This window comes from Manis javanica, chromosome 13, assembly GCF_040802235.1.
Source record: "Manis javanica isolate MJ-LG chromosome 13, MJ_LKY, whole genome shotgun sequence".
In the NCBI taxonomy this organism is placed as follows: Eukaryota; Metazoa; Chordata; class Mammalia; order Pholidota; family Manidae; genus Manis; species Manis javanica.
The window spans coordinates 57,040,663-57,061,338 of record NC_133168.1 but is presented as its reverse complement, the minus strand read 5'-3'; the positions used below and the strand labels follow the sequence as shown (position 1 = coordinate 57,061,338).

General features: G+C 36.4%; 1 protein-coding gene across 7 annotated transcripts in view; it reads left to right on the top strand.

Moving 5' to 3' along the window:
- NHSL1 (NHS like 1) overlaps nt 1-20,676 on the top strand; it is a 220,008-nt gene that overhangs the window by 187,386 nt on the left and 11,946 nt on the right. For 5 of the 7 annotated variants that reach the window (XM_036994847.2, XM_017665023.3, XM_017665057.3 and 2 more), the window contains 2 exons: nt 11,773-11,965; nt 16,265-16,396. In XM_036994847.2, the coding sequence (XP_036850742.2) occupies nt 11,773-11,965; nt 16,265-16,396 (325 nt within the window). The remainder of the gene's footprint in view (nt 1-11,772; nt 11,966-16,264; nt 16,397-20,676) is intronic. The other 2 variants (XM_036994859.2, XM_017665032.3) reach the window with 1 other exon arrangement.

Below are 20,676 nucleotides of genomic sequence, written 5' to 3'. Positions count from 1 at the left end.
CTCTATTGCTTTATTACCACCACTATACAAACATGCTACATTTTCTTTCATCTTGAAGAAACCTGCCTTTGATCTTTCATCCCCCTCCAAATTCTGCCACATTTTTCAGTTCCTCTTTGTAATAGAACTTCTCTGAAGAACTGCCTTGGTGTGCTGTCAATACTGGCTTGCCTCACAATCTCCTTTGTACCCCTGCAAGCCAGCTTTCATCCCCAGCATGCTACTGCAGCCACTCTTGTCAAGCCCACCCACCACCTCTACTGTGCCAAAGCTAATTGTCAGTTCTTGGGTCTCCTCTTACTCAACCTCTCAGCAGCATTTGACATGGTTTATTAGTCTTTTTCTCTCTTTCTTTATTAGGCATTCATGAGACTACACACTCCTGGTTTTCCTTCTCACTAACCATTGCTTGCTTCCCAACCATTTGTTAGATGCTCTTCTCCCATATATGTAAACATCAGTGTGATGTTGCACCTCTGCTCCTCCACTCACTCCTTGAGCAATTTCACTGAGTCCCATGGTTTTAGATTCCATGCATTGAAGTTTCCTAAATTTCTATCTCTAGACCGGACTCACGTATTTATGTCTTACTATCCATCTCCACTTAAATATCTTACCAGGATCTCAGACTTATCCAAATCCAAATATCTGATTCTAACATCCTTACCCATTTTCCAAAACAATACCTTCTCCTTTCCTCACCTCAGTAAGCCACAACTTCATTCTACCAGATGCTTAGGTCAAAAACATTAAACATTGACACATTCTTGATTCTTTTCTTTTTTCTCAGCAAATTGTGTAGGAGTTAGCAAATTCTATAGGATTACCAATTATATAACCACTTCTGAAAACCTCAAGTCAGACATCATGTAATGATCAAGTCCAAGGTATATCCCTGAGAGTGGATGGCTGAGGTGCAGTGATGGTGAGGTTGTGAAGGATCGAAGCAGGTGGTAGATGAAATAGCTCTGTGGGTACTGGATTCACCAAAAGTGGTAACAAGAGTAATCACGGAAGGAGGCTGAGATAGGATCATAGAGGAGCAGTGCTAAGTGAAGGACTTAACTTTTATTCCATAGCTAATAGGAAGTCACCGACACATTTTTTAAGCAGAGGGTTTTATGATTAGAAATTAAAATTGTGTATATCATCTTTTGTTAGAAGATATACAGATAACATTGAAACTGATTTTCTAATTCATGTAATTTATCAAACCTGACTAGTGGGAGAATATTTTAACAGAATGATTCTTATTAAAAAAAAGAAATTTTATCAAAACATTGCACCAAGTTGAAAAAAATAGTTACTATGAGGTAACATGAGGTGATGGATGTGTTAACTAACCTTACTGTGGTCATCATTTTAACAACATACACGTATACAAATCATCACATCACACACCTTAAATTGACACAATATTACATGGCAGTTTTATCTTAATAAAGCTGGAAATGAAACCAGTTTAAAAAAAATAGGAAAAGAAAAACGGGATCAAACTGACAAAAACCTCCAAGCTCATGTGGCTGCACAGAGAGGGGCTCTGCGAAGGCTTTTAAAGAGCAGGTAATCCAGTGCTGGCACCTGTCCTAGAGCAAAGAGAAAGAAGGAAAAGATACAATTTAAAAAAGTAAATAGTCTCACACTGAGGCCAACACCTGACAAAGACTGTACAAAAGCAGAAAATCAACCGACCAGTCTCACTCACATACACTGTCATTGGATATCAGAAACAAAATGTTAGGTGACATAATCTAACAGCTTGTTACAAAGCAGATACTCCAAATTCAACCTGGACTGATTCCAATAGTAATGTAAGGACGTTCAGTATTAGGAATTCCAGTCATGTCAACCGTATTAGTAGATGTGAGGAGAAAAATCAGATCAAAGCCATAGATACTGACAAGGTATTTGATAACAGTTTAGCAGCCATTCTTGATTAAAACACTTAATAATACAGGAACAGGTGGATAGTCATAATTTAACAAAATTTATCTGCCTTGTCACGAAATCCAACTAATTTTTAACAGGCCATTCTCATTAAATGGAGGAAGAAGGCAGGGACATTCACTCTCATTATTGCCACATTGCATGCGAAGAATTAGCCAGCACAATAAGGAAAGCTATAGAAAAAGAGGTTCAAGAATAGGAAAAGACTGGGATTGTATTATCATTCTTTGTGCATCATAAGTTTGTATACTTACTTGGTGAATCCAAGAAAATAAAAATTTTGAACTACTATCGATAGTAGAATTCAATGACATAGTAAGCTATAAAATATGTAGAAATTGATAATTTTCGCATCTACAAAGGCAAGTTAGAAGATACAATTGAAAAATTTTTTAATGCTGCAGTAGATAAAGTAGGGATAAATTTAGTTAAAAAAATACAAGATCTATATTAATAAACTTTAAAATACTCCTGAAGAACACAAATAAGATTTGAAGAAATAAGAAGAGGTATCATGCTCTTAGATGAGAGAACTCAATGAGAACTCAAAAGCTGTCTATTCTGCCCAAGTTAATTTATAAAATCAACACAATACCAATAAAAAGTGGAGTAGTTTAGTTTTAGTTTGGAGTTATTTGGGAGGATCGGAGGAGGAGGGAGAAGGCTAGAAACTTAATCTTAGGTTCATAACTAGGAAAGCTGTAAAATAAGATTGCAGTGAGAAAGCAGAACTGTTCTTATCAGGTATTAAAAAAACATAAATGAGTCAGGACTTTGTCCAGCATGGCACCCGAATGTATAGACCTGTAGGACAGAACATTAAAAATGGAATATGAAGTACTCTGTTTCTAAGAAGCAGGAATAGACCCAACTCTTACCAGGATTTAGCATATGATCAAGTTGGCATTTGAAATCAGGTGGGACTCCTGTAACTGTAGAAACAGCTCTAACCCAGCTGCTTATGGTCTCATGTTGAGACCAAGACCCCTAACTGCAATTCAGTTTCTTAAAAGTGACTCTTACAGTTGAGATCATTTTAAATTCAGAGTATATATATAGAGGTCAAATGAGATGGAAAATCCTACTGGGAATTTCTTTGTATTTCCTGGGCAAGTGGTGGGAGTTGGGGTATGGTGAGGAGCGTAGTGGACCACATAGAAGGAAGGACACATGAGTTAAGAAATGCTTAGATAACAAATGCTCTGAGATCAAAGGTTACATGGAATTAAAAGCATCTAATTTACATTCAACAAATAGTAAGCGTTTATTATGTGCTTAGTATAGGAGCACTCATAAAATAAGAGTTACTAATAAGGCAAAGGTAAAGGACATAGAACAAAGAACCTAGGGGACATCTGTTCTGGTTGTTTATTCTGGAGAATTATTCTGGAATAATTATGCAAAACATGACCGAGTAGGACTCATGTTCATGGCACAAAGAAAGGTATTGTGCTAATGATACCCACACATATCTTTCAAAGTGGTGATGTAGTATAGCAACAAAAAAATTGTTTGAAGCTTTTTAAACTATTTATGTTATATATATCATCTAAATTTAAAGATGCTGTGTTAAAAACTCTGTAGAGAAATTTAGAAATTTCACTAAATACCTTTTAATTCAACTGCAAAATCACAGGTGAGTCACTGCTTTAGCATTGTTCTCGTCTCGACATTTTTTTGTTCTTTCAGTTTGCAGTGTGTACTAGTTACTCCCCAAACAGGTTATTCAGGTATTTGAAGGAAGTTTGGTTATAGATGCCAAAATATTTCCTGTGGGTCAATAGGTCATTTCTCCAACTGCCATTGTTGGAGGTAATGTTTGATGATATGTTCACTGAATCATGGAAACATTCATAGAGGCCCCATTATCTCAGCAGAAAGGATGTCAATCATGAGTTACTCAATCTTTCATGTAAAATTCACCCCCAAAATCAAACAGATAAATTAGACTGGGATTATGGGATTATAGACACACTTTAATGGTATGATAGAAACTAAAATTTTCTACTCTGCTCCCTGTTTTTCTTTGAACTGGCATCTCAGGTTCTGTTTTATCTTCATGATAAGAAATATTTAAATATTTAAATCAAAGGGGGACTTTGAAGAGGGCCAGTAGCCTTGCTCTGTAACTGCAAATGTCATATAATATGAGGCTGGCTATATATAATATGATGCTTGAGAGTGCCAGTTTGGGGCATCTTTTCCACCTGTTGAAGGTGGGTGACCTTAGGTAAATTGTTTCCCTCTGAGCTTCAGTTTCCTCACCTGTAAGGAGTTATAAACCACATATTCTGGTTTGTTCTGAATGGTCCTGGTTTACAGCCGCTGTCCTGTGTAATTATTAATAGCACCCCCTTTCACTCTCAGAGGAGTTCTGGTTTTGATGGTAAACTACATGGCTAACCAACTTTGGAGGAATATTGTGCAGTTGAAGCGAATTAATGTTTGTGAAATCCTTAGTATAGTGCCTGGCACATAATATATGCTCAAATAGTGAGATTAGTGTGATATTATATTATTGAACTGCTTGGTTTGAAAAACTGGACTTCAAAGAAAATGACTCAATGGATGGTGTTTTTTTATAATTTGGCCATTATCCCAATCATTCTGTGTTACTCCACCCACATAGAACTTCTTGCCTAAAACAATGAAATGGAGAGGTTTCAGCAGCTACTAAAAAATTCCTGATGGTTGTGTCTTTTCAGGTTATATCCATGTGGAATTACTAGTGGTTATACTAGTACTAACTTCACGATACTAGAAACACTATAGAACATTTTCAGAGCTTTTTTGACAAATTATATCTCATTTTCCATAAACACTCCTGTGAAGGAGTATTTTGTAATTACTGGGATACAGAATTATGAGATTCCTTTTCCAAAATTACATAGCTTAAATGCATCAGGGAGGATGTGAACACAGGGTTTCTCACTTCATATTCCATCTCTGTTCACTGCACCATATTGGATAAATAAAAGGGCACGGTTACTCAATTACTCAGTTACCTTCTCATTACGCTGCTATTGACATTTCTCATTCCATCTTCAACTTGCCTGGTATTCATTTGTTCATGCTATTTTTTAAAAAACCATTTAAGTCTACTTGGTCCCAGTCTATGGACACAGTCCCTGGCCTAGAGGAGCCTATGGTCTAGAAAGCATTTAGATGATGACTCTCAATGTAATAATTTGTCACTGGGTCTCTGTGTGTGAATTTCAGGACAGAGTGGAAACCCAAAGGAGTCAATTCTAGCTCTGGGTGTTCACTGCTCTGCCATTTGGGCACCTTGTGACTCTGCATCATTGCAGGCAAGGATGAGAAGATTGGAGACAGTCATTTCCAGGCCTTTATGCATTCAAACCAGTGAGGATATCTCTAGTAACTTGTGTCAGTTTTTTTGTGGCACACGTCCCATTGCATCCCATTCATATCCACCTTCCCTCCTAAATACCGGGGACAACATCCCTCTCTTGTTAATCTCTGTCTTCTCAACATGGAGCCAAGCACCTGGCACATGGGAAAGCTCAGGAGCCAGAGTCAGGACTCAGTGCTGTGTGTGAGTCTATTTAATAGCTATTGCAACCATGCGAGGTAGCTTGGATCGTGCCTATATCCAAGATGAGGAAAATGTGTCTTGGAGAGATTATGTCACTTACTTAAGATCACATAGTTTTTAAATACTGAAATTGAGGATTCTTTCTCTTTTTTTCAAGCAGCATTATTTTGGTGTAATTTACACACAATAAATGACACCTATTTAAATTATACAGTTTAATAATCTTTGATATATGTGTGCACACGAGTCCATCACCACAATCAGATAGTGAATACGTCCACTTGCCCCCCAGCGTGAACCAGAATTGGAATCAGACCTGTGGCTCTGGAACCCTTGTCGTCCCTCTAACAATGAATATACGGGTAATTGAACCTGGGCTACAGTCCAGAGTACTGATGAGATAATAGAAAAGTCAACTTTTACAACCCAATTGTCCATTGATAAAAGAATAGATAAATAAATGTGGTATTGGAGTGAAATGTATACTCCAGTAAAATGAATGAATTATGGGCTTGTGCAACACCATGGATGTGTCTTAGAGACATAATGAAAAGTAAATGACAGAGAGATGATACCATTTTTATAAAAGTCAATATATAAAAGTCAATGTTTTTATAAAAGCAAATATAAATATGTAATTTAGATGTTTTTATACACACACATAACAGAAATTTAGGGAAGAGTAACACAGGATTCAGAAGAATAGTTAACCTCGAGGGAAACAGGGAGGAGCATGGAGGTAGATGCAATTCTCGGTAACATTTTAACTCATTGGTTGGGTAGTGAGTTCTTAAATATTCATTAGGTTATGCTAAATGCTTTGCACATGTCATTTAATATAACAAAAATATTATTGAAAGCAAGAAATGACCGTATCAATTTAAACACATGCTCTAATTAATGTTTTCATTTACTTTAAGGAAAAGATCACCTAATATGGGATAGTTTCAATCCAAAACATTTTAATTCACTATGTGGTAAGGTAGTTTAGAGCCTTTGGTAAAGGGGCTAGGTTTGTGGGAAAGGGACTGAGGTACTGACTGAGAGAAGGAACAGTTAAAGTTATTTAGTGATGTGGACATGGGCACTGTCTCCCGGCCGTCATAGAGTGACTGGGTGGACCACGAACTGTGCTTCTATATGGGTCCCTTTCCCCCACCCCTGGCTTTTGTGAGTTTTGTTTGGTCCAGTGGGGAAGAAAGGACTAGGAGAGAACACAAGCCAGGCTCTCCCATGTCTGATACACTGAAGGCAGAAGAAACCTACAGCCATAAAAGGCTACAAAAGTTTTGTTACCTTATAAAACTAGAATCTTGAAAACCAAGAGACAACCAGGAGAAGTTTAAGTCTGGGAGAAAAATACTACAGCCTGAGTAAGTGTACTGCAAAAAAAAAACCCAAAGGATTGAAGGTTGTTGTGCTCTAAAATAGTGCTCTGTATAGGTTCATCTGTTCTACATCTATTTTTATGTAATAAATGCTAAATGAATGATAAGTTTAGCTCTAGTCATAATTATATTTTCTTATTTTTAAAAGTATAGCAGATTTAAAACAAAAAGAAAAAAGCCTTGGCTAATCTGTGTTTCATAGTTATGTGCACTCTTTGGTAACTTGGCTGTCTGCCTGAGGGACTGTATTTCAGGCACTGCTGTCCATCTGGTGGGAACTTGTCCGATTTCGAGACAGGATCTAGTCATCTCGGAAAGGCAGGTCATACAGCATCCAAAACTTATGAAATGACCGCTGGTATGGCAGGTGATCTCCCTTTCTAAATTAAGTAATTTGACACAAAGAATTGTGGTTTCTTATCATTCGTGACTCTCCGTTGGTATGGGGTATTGATGAACAGTATTGGCCAATTGACAGGATTAAAAGTTGCATTTAAGTTCCAAGAGCAGGGCAACTTTAAATTTAATATTTAAACAAATAATTCACCTTACCCTGAGGGATTCCAATGACATGAAGCATGGTGAAGCTCTCTGGGTGGCTCTGTCTCAATACAGGGAAGCTTGAGTTGCTCAAAATCAACCTCTCACAAATGACAGATGCAAGCTGCTGATCCTTCCTGGTTTACTCCAGAGGGTAGTGTTCTAGCCACTGCACCACACTGCTGGCATTTACAGATTTTCAAAAGGCTTTGTTCCTATTTAAAGATATAAATGGAGATTATGTTTTTAGATCAGACAACCTAGGAATTTTTGCCCAGTCGTTATTTTACACCATTTAGTAACAGAGACTTTGAGGCCAAGTCTGGGTTTTAATCCCAGTTGCCCACTTGTGAACTTTCCAAAAGTAAAGTTACTTCACTCCATTTCACAGGCTAATGCTGTAAAGATTAAATGAGGTACCAATTCCTATAAACCCTGCAATGCAGGGCAAACCATAAGTAATCACTTAGTAAATGGTGACCCTTTTGTAGCTAAAATTCTGAAATATTTCTGTGCACAATTTTTAAAGCATCCTGGAACTTACAGTCTCCTGGATGAGACATAAATAACTAAAATACTAGTGATATGTACTAAAGAGAAGAAAGAAAGTAGAGAAGGGGGATATAAAATACTGGGGGAAGTTGACATTCTAGGTAGGGTGAACAGGTAAGAACTCAACAAGAGGGTTAGAGTAAACACCTGAAGAAAAAGAAGATGCAATCTGTGTGAATGTCTAAGGGAAGAGCATTTCATTCAGTGGGAACAGCAAGTGCAAAGGCCCTGAGGCAACAGAGCACATGGCATGTACAAGGACTGCACAGAGAGGATAGTGTGGCTAGAGTTGAAACAATGTTAAGAGATAGAATAGTAGGAGATGGGTTCAGAGATAGCAGTGGGCCAGTTCATAGATCATGTAGGGTCTTGCAGATCACAGTAAGAATGTTGGAGGGTTTGAGCAGAAGAGCAACATTTTAGAAAGATCCCTCTGGCTGCTGTGTTGAGAAATTAGCCTGTGAGATGGAGAACAATAAAAGAGGTAGTTAAGAAAGGCAGAAGCATGGAAACCAGTGAAGAGGACAAGGAAATAGTCCAGAGTTACAATATCCATTTTAATATATAATTACATTTTAATGTAATTATATATTCTGCCATTGAGATGCAGGAGATTTTTCCTATGTCCCTAAATACTGGGAGGGATGGGAGTCGGATCATTCTAGAAGTCACCATCCTAGTTTTTAAATTTTTCTTCAGTAGGTTTGTGGCACTGAATAACAGTCACTCACATTTGCATATAACTTTATGCACTGTTTGGGACATTTTCTTGCAAATGATGGGGCAAGTTATAAAATAGATTATCTTTGTCAGTTGTGTACTCTAACTGTCCCCAGTGATCATCCCATGGCAACGAGGAGGCTAAACTGAAGTACTGTTTCACTGTGAGAGTTATTAATTCTGACACGATCAGTCAAGTACAAGAAAAGTAGGTTACTAGGGCAGATGAGCACCAGTGAGATGCATATAAACCGTAAAACAGTGCCTCACCATCTCTCAGGCAGACTTCACACAGAAAAGGGAACCCTCTCTGTAGGATGTCACTGTGCTATTTTTTTCTCCATCAAGGTGCAGCTTTACTTTTATTTGTTTTAAACCTTTTTGGTTAGGATTTGTTTTCTTATGGCCTTTCAAAATTTGTGCTATATAGCAGGGTTGCCTGAAAAATTATTTCTGTTGGTATATCAGAAAATTGGAGTGACTTTCTCATTCATTAGACTGAGATTCAATCTTAGACATGTGACCTTTACACAAACTGTCATGACCTCAAATAAAATTAGTTGTAATTTATTTGTGTGTATGTAGGTCTGCACCTTAAGGGAAGAGACTATACATTATAAATCAAAATTTAGTAAGATTGTTACAACTGCAAAAAGGCTAGAAAAAATTGATTTACATCAGAATGGCTTAATGGTAGCCATTTTTGGCTTAGCAGCAAGATTTGCTTTGATTTTCTTTCAGGAATCTATAGGAGTTGTAATCATTTTAACAGAATCAGATGAAACGTGAATGGATATGGTATAGTTTAGTATCCTAATCAGATGTCAGTAACATTTTTATTATAAATTTAGTGTATTTATTTGTCAGCTTAATTAGAAACATTTCACATTTTCCTTAAGTGGAAAAGAAATTAAGTTATCACTTTACATGTTTTATGTACTAAGAATGTAAAGTCAAAATATACTGAGATATTTAGTAATGATTTATTTTATATTTTTTATTTCCACAGTGCCTTTATTATAGTTGATCTCCTTTCAGTAAAAGAAAATAATTGGATACCTGTCAGTTCATGATTTTGCTTTCCTAAAGTCAAATTTAGATCACCACCACCTCTGTATCCATGATATTTAACAGTTACAGACAATACAGATGTCATTAGATCCTAAGAGTACCTCTTGTGGGATTCAGGAGATTGGCATATTGTTCCATTTTACAGCAAAGAAAACTTCAGAGTTTCGGAACAGCCTCGAGGTCACATGACTGTAAGGAATTAAGTGTGTAGACTCAGGTCTTTGGATTCCTAGCGTAGAACCCTCTCACTCACACCAAACTACGTTTACTAGCTCTTGGGGAGTCGTTTTCAGATTTGTGACGTGCTGGAGTTGTAGAATAAATGTAGATATTTTTCAGCAAGATTAATTCAATAGCAGTAAACAGTGTTCTTCTAAGTGTTTGAGATTCCTAACCGAAACATTTCTGTACATTTCTTACCAATGTCCTCTTAGAAACTTGAGTTAAGTCCAAAAAGGCATCTGCACCTGTTTTTCAATGATAGATAAATCCTCACAAAGAGCACAGGGCATGATTCCCTTTGGAGAAAGTTCAAATACAGGCAAACAAAGCTGTGGTGTGAGAAGTTATCTTTGCCCGGGGACATATGGTTTCGATGGGGGCAGGGGGTTTGAATTGACCTGGTTTGCTGTTTAAAACAGGTGTTCCTTTGAGAAGTTTCATTGACTTTTTACTTTTTTTTTCTTTAATGAACTCCCAACAGCAAGCTGCATGTTCTCAAACACGGCATGTACTACCATAACTTGTTTCAGAGAGGCTAGAGAAATTTTTGACGTTCTAGAAACCTCTCCCCCTTTTAATTTTTCAATTAACTTGTTATTAAAATGTAGTTGATATACTATATTACATTAGTTTCAGTTTTACAACTTAGTGATTTGACAATTGCAGATATTACAAAATGCTCCCCATGAAAGGTGTAATTGCCACCTGTCACCATACAAAGTTACTAAATATTATCAATTATACTTCCTATGTTGTTTTTTTCATCCCTGTATCTTATTTATTTTATAATTGAAAGTTTATACCTATTATCCCCTTTTTATTCTTAAGTAAAATCTTTTTAAATGCGTTATTTTCACAGGTGGTAGTTTGAATGTTTTTATCTTGAAGAACAGTTCTTTGACATTTGTTGCGTATTATAAACTGTCACTCCCAAAAGGCAGCTACCCTTTCTGTTGTTGTTCCTGAGCACGTTATGGTTTGTTTGTTTGTTTGTGAGTTCTTGGAGTTTCCTTGTCATAGAAGCTCCAAGACTGTCTGTGGGACCCTGGTAAAGCCCATCATAAAATGCTTGCCCAACCAACTTTCTTGCTTATGCTTTTTAAGATGTTATGGGAAGAAAGGCATTGAAGAAGGGCTTTCCAGTTGGGATGTTAATCTATATCAAAACAGACACTGCCAAGAAATGTTTTCATGGAATTCTGATAAGGCTCAGAGGAGAGCTTTCAATCAGCTTCTTATAATTAAAAAATTTCACACTGATTTTCTTTTCATATAAATGGTTTCTGAAGAGCACAACTAGTTGAGCAATAGCTTTATCATTTCAGAAATGTTTCTTGAGGTCAGAGCTTGAAGGAAATGAGATTGAAGCTAGAAATTACTTTGAACAAAATGAAATTTTAATAAAAATGGAAACCAATGGCCACAGCCGTAATATTTCTCTGGGCTTCTAGTGTTAAACAAAATCCATATGCTTTCTGACCACAGTAAATACAGGAAGAACAGGAAGAGCTTAAACAAGATCTGTGGATCGGCAAAACCTTTTGCAGGCCTCATGGTTTAGAGACAAAGGCCAGTGTTAATCATGTATATCATGGGTCATGTCCAAGATGAGGAATAGTTTTCTTGTAAATCATTGCTTCTGTTCTTTAAAAATGACTGGTTTTTAAAAATGTTTAGCCTTCAGTCAGTTTGATTTTTTTTAAATAAGTATATTTGTAAATGTTTTTGCTAGCTCTTTACACACTATGGCTTCTTCTCACTGTTTTTTCCCTGCAGTGCTCTATTTTTTTGTCTGAAGAAGAAAGACCCATTTCCAGCAGGAGACCTAAAACGCCAACCTCAAGTGAATTCTCTGACCTTAATACTCAAACAAACTGGACCAAGTCACTTCCCCTGCCGACACCAGAAGAGAAGATGCGGCAGCAAGCCCAAACAGTCCAGGCTGATGTGGTTCCTATTAACATCACGGGTATGCTCTGCTGGGCAGATCCCAGATGTGTTTGGGAGAATGACTGGCTTTTGTTTGTTGTATGCTCTTAGCATTTCATTTATAAATCAAAGGTAAATAGATGCAGTCTGGCTTCCTTCTCTTTGTTTAATGAAGGGAATACTAAAACATATATATATATATATATATATATATATATATATATATATATATATATATATGAATCATGCGTGTCAAGTATGTTGCTTGTTAGATTAGAAGACTGTGTCACTAAAGGCTGATGTCAAACAACTCAGTGGTCTAGCCATTCATCTCAAGTGCGTGTCTTTTTAAATTGAATTGCTTTTAAAAAGTATTTTGTTTATATGGTAACATCTTCTAAATATGATCCCAGGTAAGAAAAAAAAATGTTTCCCTCCTAAAAGCCTATTTTATGTAATATTTATAGAAGTGAGGATGTAAGGTCTGTGAGATTTTTGAATGGTAGATTTCCTCATCTTGTTTTCTCAAATAGAAAAGGGGAAAAATTACTTTAAAATATCAAGCAAATTAACAGTATTAACTATAAAAATATTTTTTAAAGACAATAGGATGGTAAGATTATATTTTTGTCTCCATAATTTGAATTCTATGATCTTGAAATAAAAATATATTCCTTCTGAATATAAAATTTTTAGAATATGTTACTTTAAGCTGGAGTATGAATATTAGTTGCCAAATGTGAAATTCAAGTTCTTATGGAATATTATGCTCAGGTTTGAATCATCTGTGATAATAAAGAGTCAGAAAAAAATAAGGTATGTAAAGCTCAAAGATGGTATTTCACAAACAGGATAGTTGCTAAAAGATGCCAAAATTTTCCTGCTTTATCACCTTCATAGCCCACAAAGAGGATAGGTCAGTGTTCGGGGAATGTAAAAAGTATAAAATAGACATGTTAAGAGCTAATAACTTCAACCATTGGGCTGTGTGTTCAAGAGAAATAGATTGCTAATATTCATCTAATAGTCTAATGACTAGTACTAATGTTCATCATTGATAATCAGTCTGTACAAAACATGGCCTGTAGGGCCAGATCTTTATAAAATCATGTGACCAATAAGGATGAGTTTTCATTAAAAAATCAGGATGAAAACCCAGAGCACCTTTGCTGTACTTCTGAGGCTACTGCTGTTGACTGCTGTTAGATTTTTTGCCATGGCATAGGTGAGCTTATAAAGGACTAGTAGCATTTTGATAGTTACTAAAAAATATTTTTAAAACCTTACCAGACATTTAAAAATTACAGCTAGAACTCTATTTTGAATTCTGGAGAAATTTAGTAAATGTATCAGTTGTATCAGTTGTTTTTAAATCTGTACATTTTTCCACTTTTATTGTACTTAAGCCTTACAGGAATGCTATTGCATTTTATTCCACTTCCTTTGCAGATAACATTGCTGATCTTTCTTAATGTGATTCTCATTCACTCAGATCATATTTTTTAAAGATTATTTTTATAAGTAGTTATGTTTCAGAACAAGTTTATTGCTTGATGAAATACATGGGTGCATATTTTCCATAAGAAAATACATTACATTATTTGATTGATTATATGCAGCAGAAATGTAGTTACATTGGCTAGATTAAATGCCTCAGAAATGGTATAGTAAGATGAGAAGATTATGCTATGAAATATGACAATCCTTAATAGAATCAGGATAAAATGCACTGTCATGAGATTAGGAAATTTAAAATAGAGTAACTAGAGTTTCAGAAATAAAGAATTATTTGCAATGAAATACATTGTTATAATAGACAGTATCATTTCTTTGAACTTTATGTCTCTCCTGATGAATAAGTCGATATGAATTATACAGAGTTTAAAAGGAGGCTTCAAAATGCCACTCAGAAAAGGTAAATGACAATAAAGAAATGAGCAATGTAAGTTATGTCAAAATACAATTTACTTTTAATCCAATAACTAACATTTTCAGAAATGTAGAAATTAAATATAATAACCTAATTACATATTTGTCAATCCCTTTTCTGGATCTGTGTGTTCACATATACATACATGTATTTCATAAAGAGACTTTTTTTCCTAATATTCTGGTATAAGGAAGCATTAAATTTAAAATTTTCACTTTCAGTGGTCAAATTGACATAGCTTATGCAGCTTCCTGCTCTTTAAATGGTATATTTCTAAAGCCCTCAAAGCTTGTTGAGATAAAAGTAACCTCCAGTAGGGAATTGTTATGTGTTCCTTTATTTGGGTGAACATTGACCCTCTAGTTTGATTTTCAGTAAGGCTCAGCAGGGGAAATGTCGATTTATTTCCAATCTAGAGTAAATCCCGGTAGGCATGGAGGTATAGAACATTAGCACAGTGAGCTGCCAGCTTGGAAATAGCTTGAATCTTTGTAGTCATAGTAGGGCCTCATCGTGTTATAAGAGTTGAGGAGGAAAAAAAACATTTTAAATAAAATATACATATGAGTATGTTCCATAATCTGTCATGTGGGATGACAGTTCTTTCACCTAGAAGAAATAGGGTGGGTAAGCATACTTAAAACAGTTTTTACAAACTGGCTTTGTGCTGATGTTTGAGCTAGCTAAGTTTATTTCTTAGTATATCCAAGACTAACTCATGTCGTTTTTCAATGCAAGGGAGTGATTCAGTTGCTCTCAATTCAACAGATATTTACTGAATAAGTACTTTGTGTCAGGCATTGAGCTGAGTGCCACAGGGTATGCTAAAGTACATGAATTATGGTCCTTACCCTCAAAAAATATATATAGCCCAGCAGGGGAGACAGACCTTTTAGATCATGATGCAGGATGGAGAATTTGGTGCCTTAGATGCTGTGTCTTAGATATCCATCCTCGTGCTTTGTTTCTTAATTTCCCTGGAGCTTGGATGGTTCATCTTTTGTTTTTGCTTAGGAAGAGAAACTGAAGATTAAATGCAACTCTATTAATGTTTTGTCCATTCTTAATGTCTTGATGTAAGGAATATTTTTTCATGTGCTGCAGGGCACTCATGAACCTTTGAAGTCATGATTTGCCCTTTCCAAGTGCCATATGTGCTATTATACATAGTGACCCATTTATCACAGTGATGGTACTTTCTAGTGTTTCAAGGTCTCTCAATCATTTCTGTTTTTCTCCATTAGGAACAAAGTTGCAAGCATTTTCAGGTTTACGAATGTTTATTTAACTTAGAGCCTTAGCAGGTGAAATGGATTTAATCATTCAGATCTTTTATCCTGTTTTGATTAGATACCATTCTCTTCAAAATTTATTCCAGTTTAAATAGAAGGTACATTATTCACAATATACCCACTTTGAATAAGTGTCTATTGCTAAAAAGAGTGAATGTTCTTATAACTTGTCTTACAACAGAAGACTGATGGGAAGTATATACTTTGTGTGCATATATTTATTTTTAAGATCTCTTTTTCAGGAGGATACCCATTTAACAAGGTCAATACCAATTTAATTAAGTTGGCAAGTAATTTAAAGCAAACCAGTCAATAACTGATACTTGATTATATCATGGTTTCCCATGGTGGGTTAATCACTCTAGAAAGAAAGAAGAGAGCTCTGTGGATGTGGCATTCCAGGGTTGATGGCAGCATTACCTGGAATACCAGATTAAAGTCAAACTTTACAAAGTGATTATGAAACAGAGAGAAGCGGCTCAGCTTTAGTTACAGCAGTGCTACTGAGTCTCATTGTGATAAAAGTACTTTCTCATTATAAGGCTTATTGTTTTTCATTGTAGCTGTGTCTCACACCATAGCAGTTACCAGAGCCTATCCAAATTGTCCACCTCCTTGATTAAAAGAAAAAGCTCTTCATCTAAGAATTCTTGATTATATGTTTCATCACATAGGAGACGACATTATATTGTGTCTGGAATTGATCAGAAGAATAAAATATATTCACTGCTGTCACCACATGCATGCTGATATAAAGAGTGATTTTTGTGACCAGAGGGCCTGTGTGAAACACTTCAAGATAATCCCTTTTTTAAAGAACACAGAGTCACTCTTTTCAGTGTGTTATTCTCCAGTTTGCATTTGCCACTCCAGCCCATTTGGAAATGAGATGAAGTTGCCCCCTTTGGAAGGACACACACGTAGAAATTGGAAAAGAGCCTTATGATGATAATGTGCTTCCCTTCCTTTTTTCCCTTCAGCATTCATCCATCATATGACTGCCTAACATCATTATCACTATCTTCTTATCATTTTACAACAAGCTTCTGGAAGAAATGCATGGTGTCAGCTTGCTAGAAAATAACATTGCTGTGCTTGTTCTGCTGCTCTGCATTAGGGGAGAATTTCGATCGCCAGGCCAGCCTTCGGCGGTCTCTTATTTACACAGACACTCTGGTAAGACGACCGAAGAAAGTCAAAAGGAGAAAGACTATTACAGGCGTCCTTGACAACATACAGAAGGAGCTAGGTATGGCTCATCAGAACTGTATTCTGTTGCCCCTCACTGCTGCTCAGCATTACTATGCTAACCTCATCTGTGCTGCTTATGACATCAATACATTCTGATAGCCGTCGGTGCCCCCAAAGGCCCAGCTTCTTTCCTGAATGAGGCGTTGGGTATAAACCTTAACAACCCATGCAGATGATTTATTGAATTTTGGTGAGAAGGTGAGAGTAAGAACTTAACTAAAAACTAGTAACGGGGATGATGGACATTTACAGTATGTCATCATCTCCACGTACCTTGAGCATTGGGTATTTCCACAGCTAAATGCACTTTTCATTTAGATCTTAAGTTTTGGTAAATCCAGAAACATACTTTAGGACTTCCAATTATGAATATGGACTCCATTAGTTATACTGCCAACCTTGGTGCCATTTTGTCGTCAAAGAAACAGTAGAGTTGTGGGCTGATTAGGAAATACCAGCACGATAGGACGCAGTAATTTATGTCGGACAGTGCCTGCATGGTACTTCCAAGAAGCTTTTTGATTCATAGTTTTCAACCTGTGATAAAACAGAAAACAAACAAAAAAATTTGGCAGTGGGGTGCTAGTGAGGAGGGTTGTTTACTTCATTTTTCACTTAAAAGTTTTGTTTCTGCTTATCTTTATATATACTTTAGAGAATCCTTTTATTCTCGTCTTGCCATCTTCACTTCTCCCTGGTTTTTAACAGCTCATAGGGAATGTCTGCCTGGGGCAGCCCAGCACAACATCCTGGGTGGGGTGCAGGGACTCTGGGGCCGAACTGCTTGGATTTGAGGCCTGGTTTTGCCCCTTCCCTTCTGGGTGGCTCCGAGCTGGCTTCTGCCCTTCTTTGGGTCTACTTCTTCATTCACAGAAGGGGGTTGGTGATGTTACTAGAACCTACCTCATATGGTTGTTTGTGCAGTTAATGAATTTATACAGGTGAAGTACTTGGTGCCTGGTACTACAATAAACATAGTAATTGCTAGTGTAATTATTGTGGAACACGTAGACTACCTATTTTGAGATTTGCCTCTTTCTCTTCTGCCACCTATGGACTTATTTCCTTAGAGTTGCTTTCACCTGATGCTTTTACTTCTATTTGCTATTGAAGGTTGTACTCTAGAAACTCAGCATCATTATTTCTTAATTTGCCAGTTTGTCTTTTGCTTATAGTCTTTTGCCTATTCAGCCTATTAGTGACATACCTGTTACAGCAATTAGAGGTGGCCCTTCAGCTTCCAGGTGCTACAGACCTTGTTTCTGTGTCTTTTAACCCAATATCCCTGCTTGAATGCCTTGTATTAGGGAAGGAAGGCTCACTCTACTTTGCCTGGCATTTTCTTCTTTTCTGCATTCCACTTCTGCAATAGGTATGCTGTCCTTCCAGACTGTAGCAGCAATGGGACAAGAATAGTAACCCTTTGCCTCTGCTCCAGGTAGCACAGGTGACCCAGATGACAGGCAGGTGCTCATCTTATCCCATGACACAGGGATTTATTAGAAAGGCAGGATTGCATCCACAGGATTTATGAAGTTTGTCTGGTTCATACCCCTGCATCTGCTTCTAGATCTGGGCCAGCCCTCCTGTGTCCCATTCTTTCAGGCTTTTTTTTTTTTTTTCCTCCTTTAGGTTACTGTTAACTAATTGGAGAAACAACATGTATTCATATATTCAGCAGATGCCTAGTAGTTAATTTCTTAATAGCACCCAGGTAACATTTATACTTTAACTGATCTTTTAGAAGATGTGATCTTTTAGAAGAAGGTCTTTTAAAGGAGTGACTTTAAAGACAGGCACTTTGTGAGATAACAAGGTTGATGTTTTGAGGTAGGCTCCATTTTAAGTGGCTTTCCAACCAAAATCAGTAGGTTTGAGATGGCTTTGTGCAAAGAGTCCAAAAATAGTTTGACCTAGATAAAGATACATACACACATCAGTGTTCAATATGAGTTATCTATCTATATACTATGTTCTAGAACCTCAGAAATATACACTTTTATAAAATACCTTTATTACTGAAACACACAGTATGGAGCAAAGAATTCAGTTGCCTCTTTGATCTTACTGGATGATCACTAGCTAGTAAGTCCTATCTTCTGTAATTTTAATATTTTTTAAATCAGTGATTGAGTCCCTGGAGCCTACATTCATGTCTCTTTCATATGTAATGTAGAAACACCACTAATGCTGGAGGACAGTAAATAGCTTTCCCCACATCATCTGTGTTGTAACTGTTGCCAGACATCAGACAGGTAATGTCATTGCACAGCCAGTGATAGGACCTGGATCACATTAAAGGTCATGTGAGATAGTTATATCTAAGTTAGAGCTAGTTAAAAAAAAAATAAGACAATTAGACAATGACTCTAGTTTTATAGACTAGTTGGAAGGATTGGTGGATAGAGTAAGGGAAAATAATATTTGAATATAGAACATATAGTAAAAAAAATAGATCATGCATTTCTTTCACTTATTTTATGACTTCTAGTTGACCTTGCCCCTTCTCCCAATATTTTGTACTTATAAGGTATCTGGTTTGAAAGCTTTGTATTACTTAACTAATGATTATCAAAACAAACACTTCATATTTTGTTTAATAATTACTCTTCTCTGAGTATGAAGCATAGGTCATGAAGCATAGTGTCCACTAGACACTACCAGAGTTACTGGGACTTAGGATCTAAAAAATAATCTAGCCACAAAATCCTTGTAGAATTACAGTTATATTGTGCCTAATTATATGTAGTTTTTACTTCAAAATCCATAAATAGTGGAATCTAGAGACTAGCCAGTATATAATACTTTCAAATCCAGGTGTGATGTTCACTGTTGAATATGTATTTATGGCTTATCATTTGTTCCCTTTCGTTTAAATGAATCAGACAAAATTTCTGATTTTTTCTTTACTCTTACTACCTAATACATAGAAATGTATTTGAACAACCTGTTAAAAGGTTTCATCGTTTAGAATCAGATAAGATTATTTTGTTGGTATATCATCACATTTGGATGCTGAATAGTTTGGATACTCCAGAACTTATGCCCATGCATATTCTCCAAGCAGTAAACGCCTCACTTAAAGGAATCCCATTCTGAATAAGTTTTAATAGTTTGTACTAAGAACGTTACTAGAGACCTGACAAGATTTTTTGAAAGTTGATGTACTAAACCTTAAATAAACTAACCAGACTTTTATCATTGATTGTATTTTTTAAGTTAGGCATCCCTTTGTATTATATAATAAGTTAAAGAAAAAATATATAATTATTTCTTTATATTATATTGTAAAATCAGATAAAAACCCATCAAGATTTTTAGCAGTACCTGAGTGCTGTGTTTGTTTGTACTTCTCTTTTTGTATGTTTTTGCTATTTAACTCTAATCGATATAATATTCATCTGTGTCCTATAATACTGTGACACTTTTTGTACTATAAAAATGTTGGAGCTTTTTGTGAATAGAATATTGGTGGTCCCTATGATAAATGATATATGAGTTGTTTTATACTTAAATCTTTAGAAAACTTTTTTTTTTATAAGAAAGTTGTACTAGGTTGCAGATGGTGAAGAAATGGCTACATCCCCCCTGGAATGATTTCATGTTCAAAAATGTTACCTGAAAGAATTAGGACTTTGTTTATGGCTCTTAAAGACAGTTAAAAAGTCTACCACTGAACCCATGCCAATACTACGATTCTGAAAGAAAAAGATAATACAATCCATTGTTGAATAGAATAAGGTATCTTAAATATTTGGAAGATACTGGTGCAAACTGATACAGCCACAGAAGTCAACCTCCCACCTTCTAAAATACCAAATGGCAAAAACTCATCTTTTGTTTTCTTTCCTCAAAGTGGGCTTTTCTTCTGTTCCTTCCCTTTTGCCCATTTCTCCTCTTCCTGAGGGAGAACCTTGTGTGTATACGTGTGACTGTGTGAACATGTATGACTGGGTGTGTGTCTTCAGTGAGTGTACTTGGCAGAGGATACGGAGGGGAAATAGATCCTCTTGGCTAAAGGTACAGGTGTAAAAACGATTCTCCATCGTCACGGTGAAGGAAGGGGCCTCACACTTTATTCCTTGCATGATGACATCTGTGTGGTTGATAGAGAACATTACTGCCATGTTAGTAATGACCTTTGCTATTTGGATGAGGAAAAGGCCGTGTGTGTGTCCCACAGTCAGGGACACATGGCAGGCGGTGGCTGAATTCTTTGGGGTAGGGAACCCATCCCTACCACAGCCATCTCTGCCCAGGTTGGCAGCGATGCTGCAG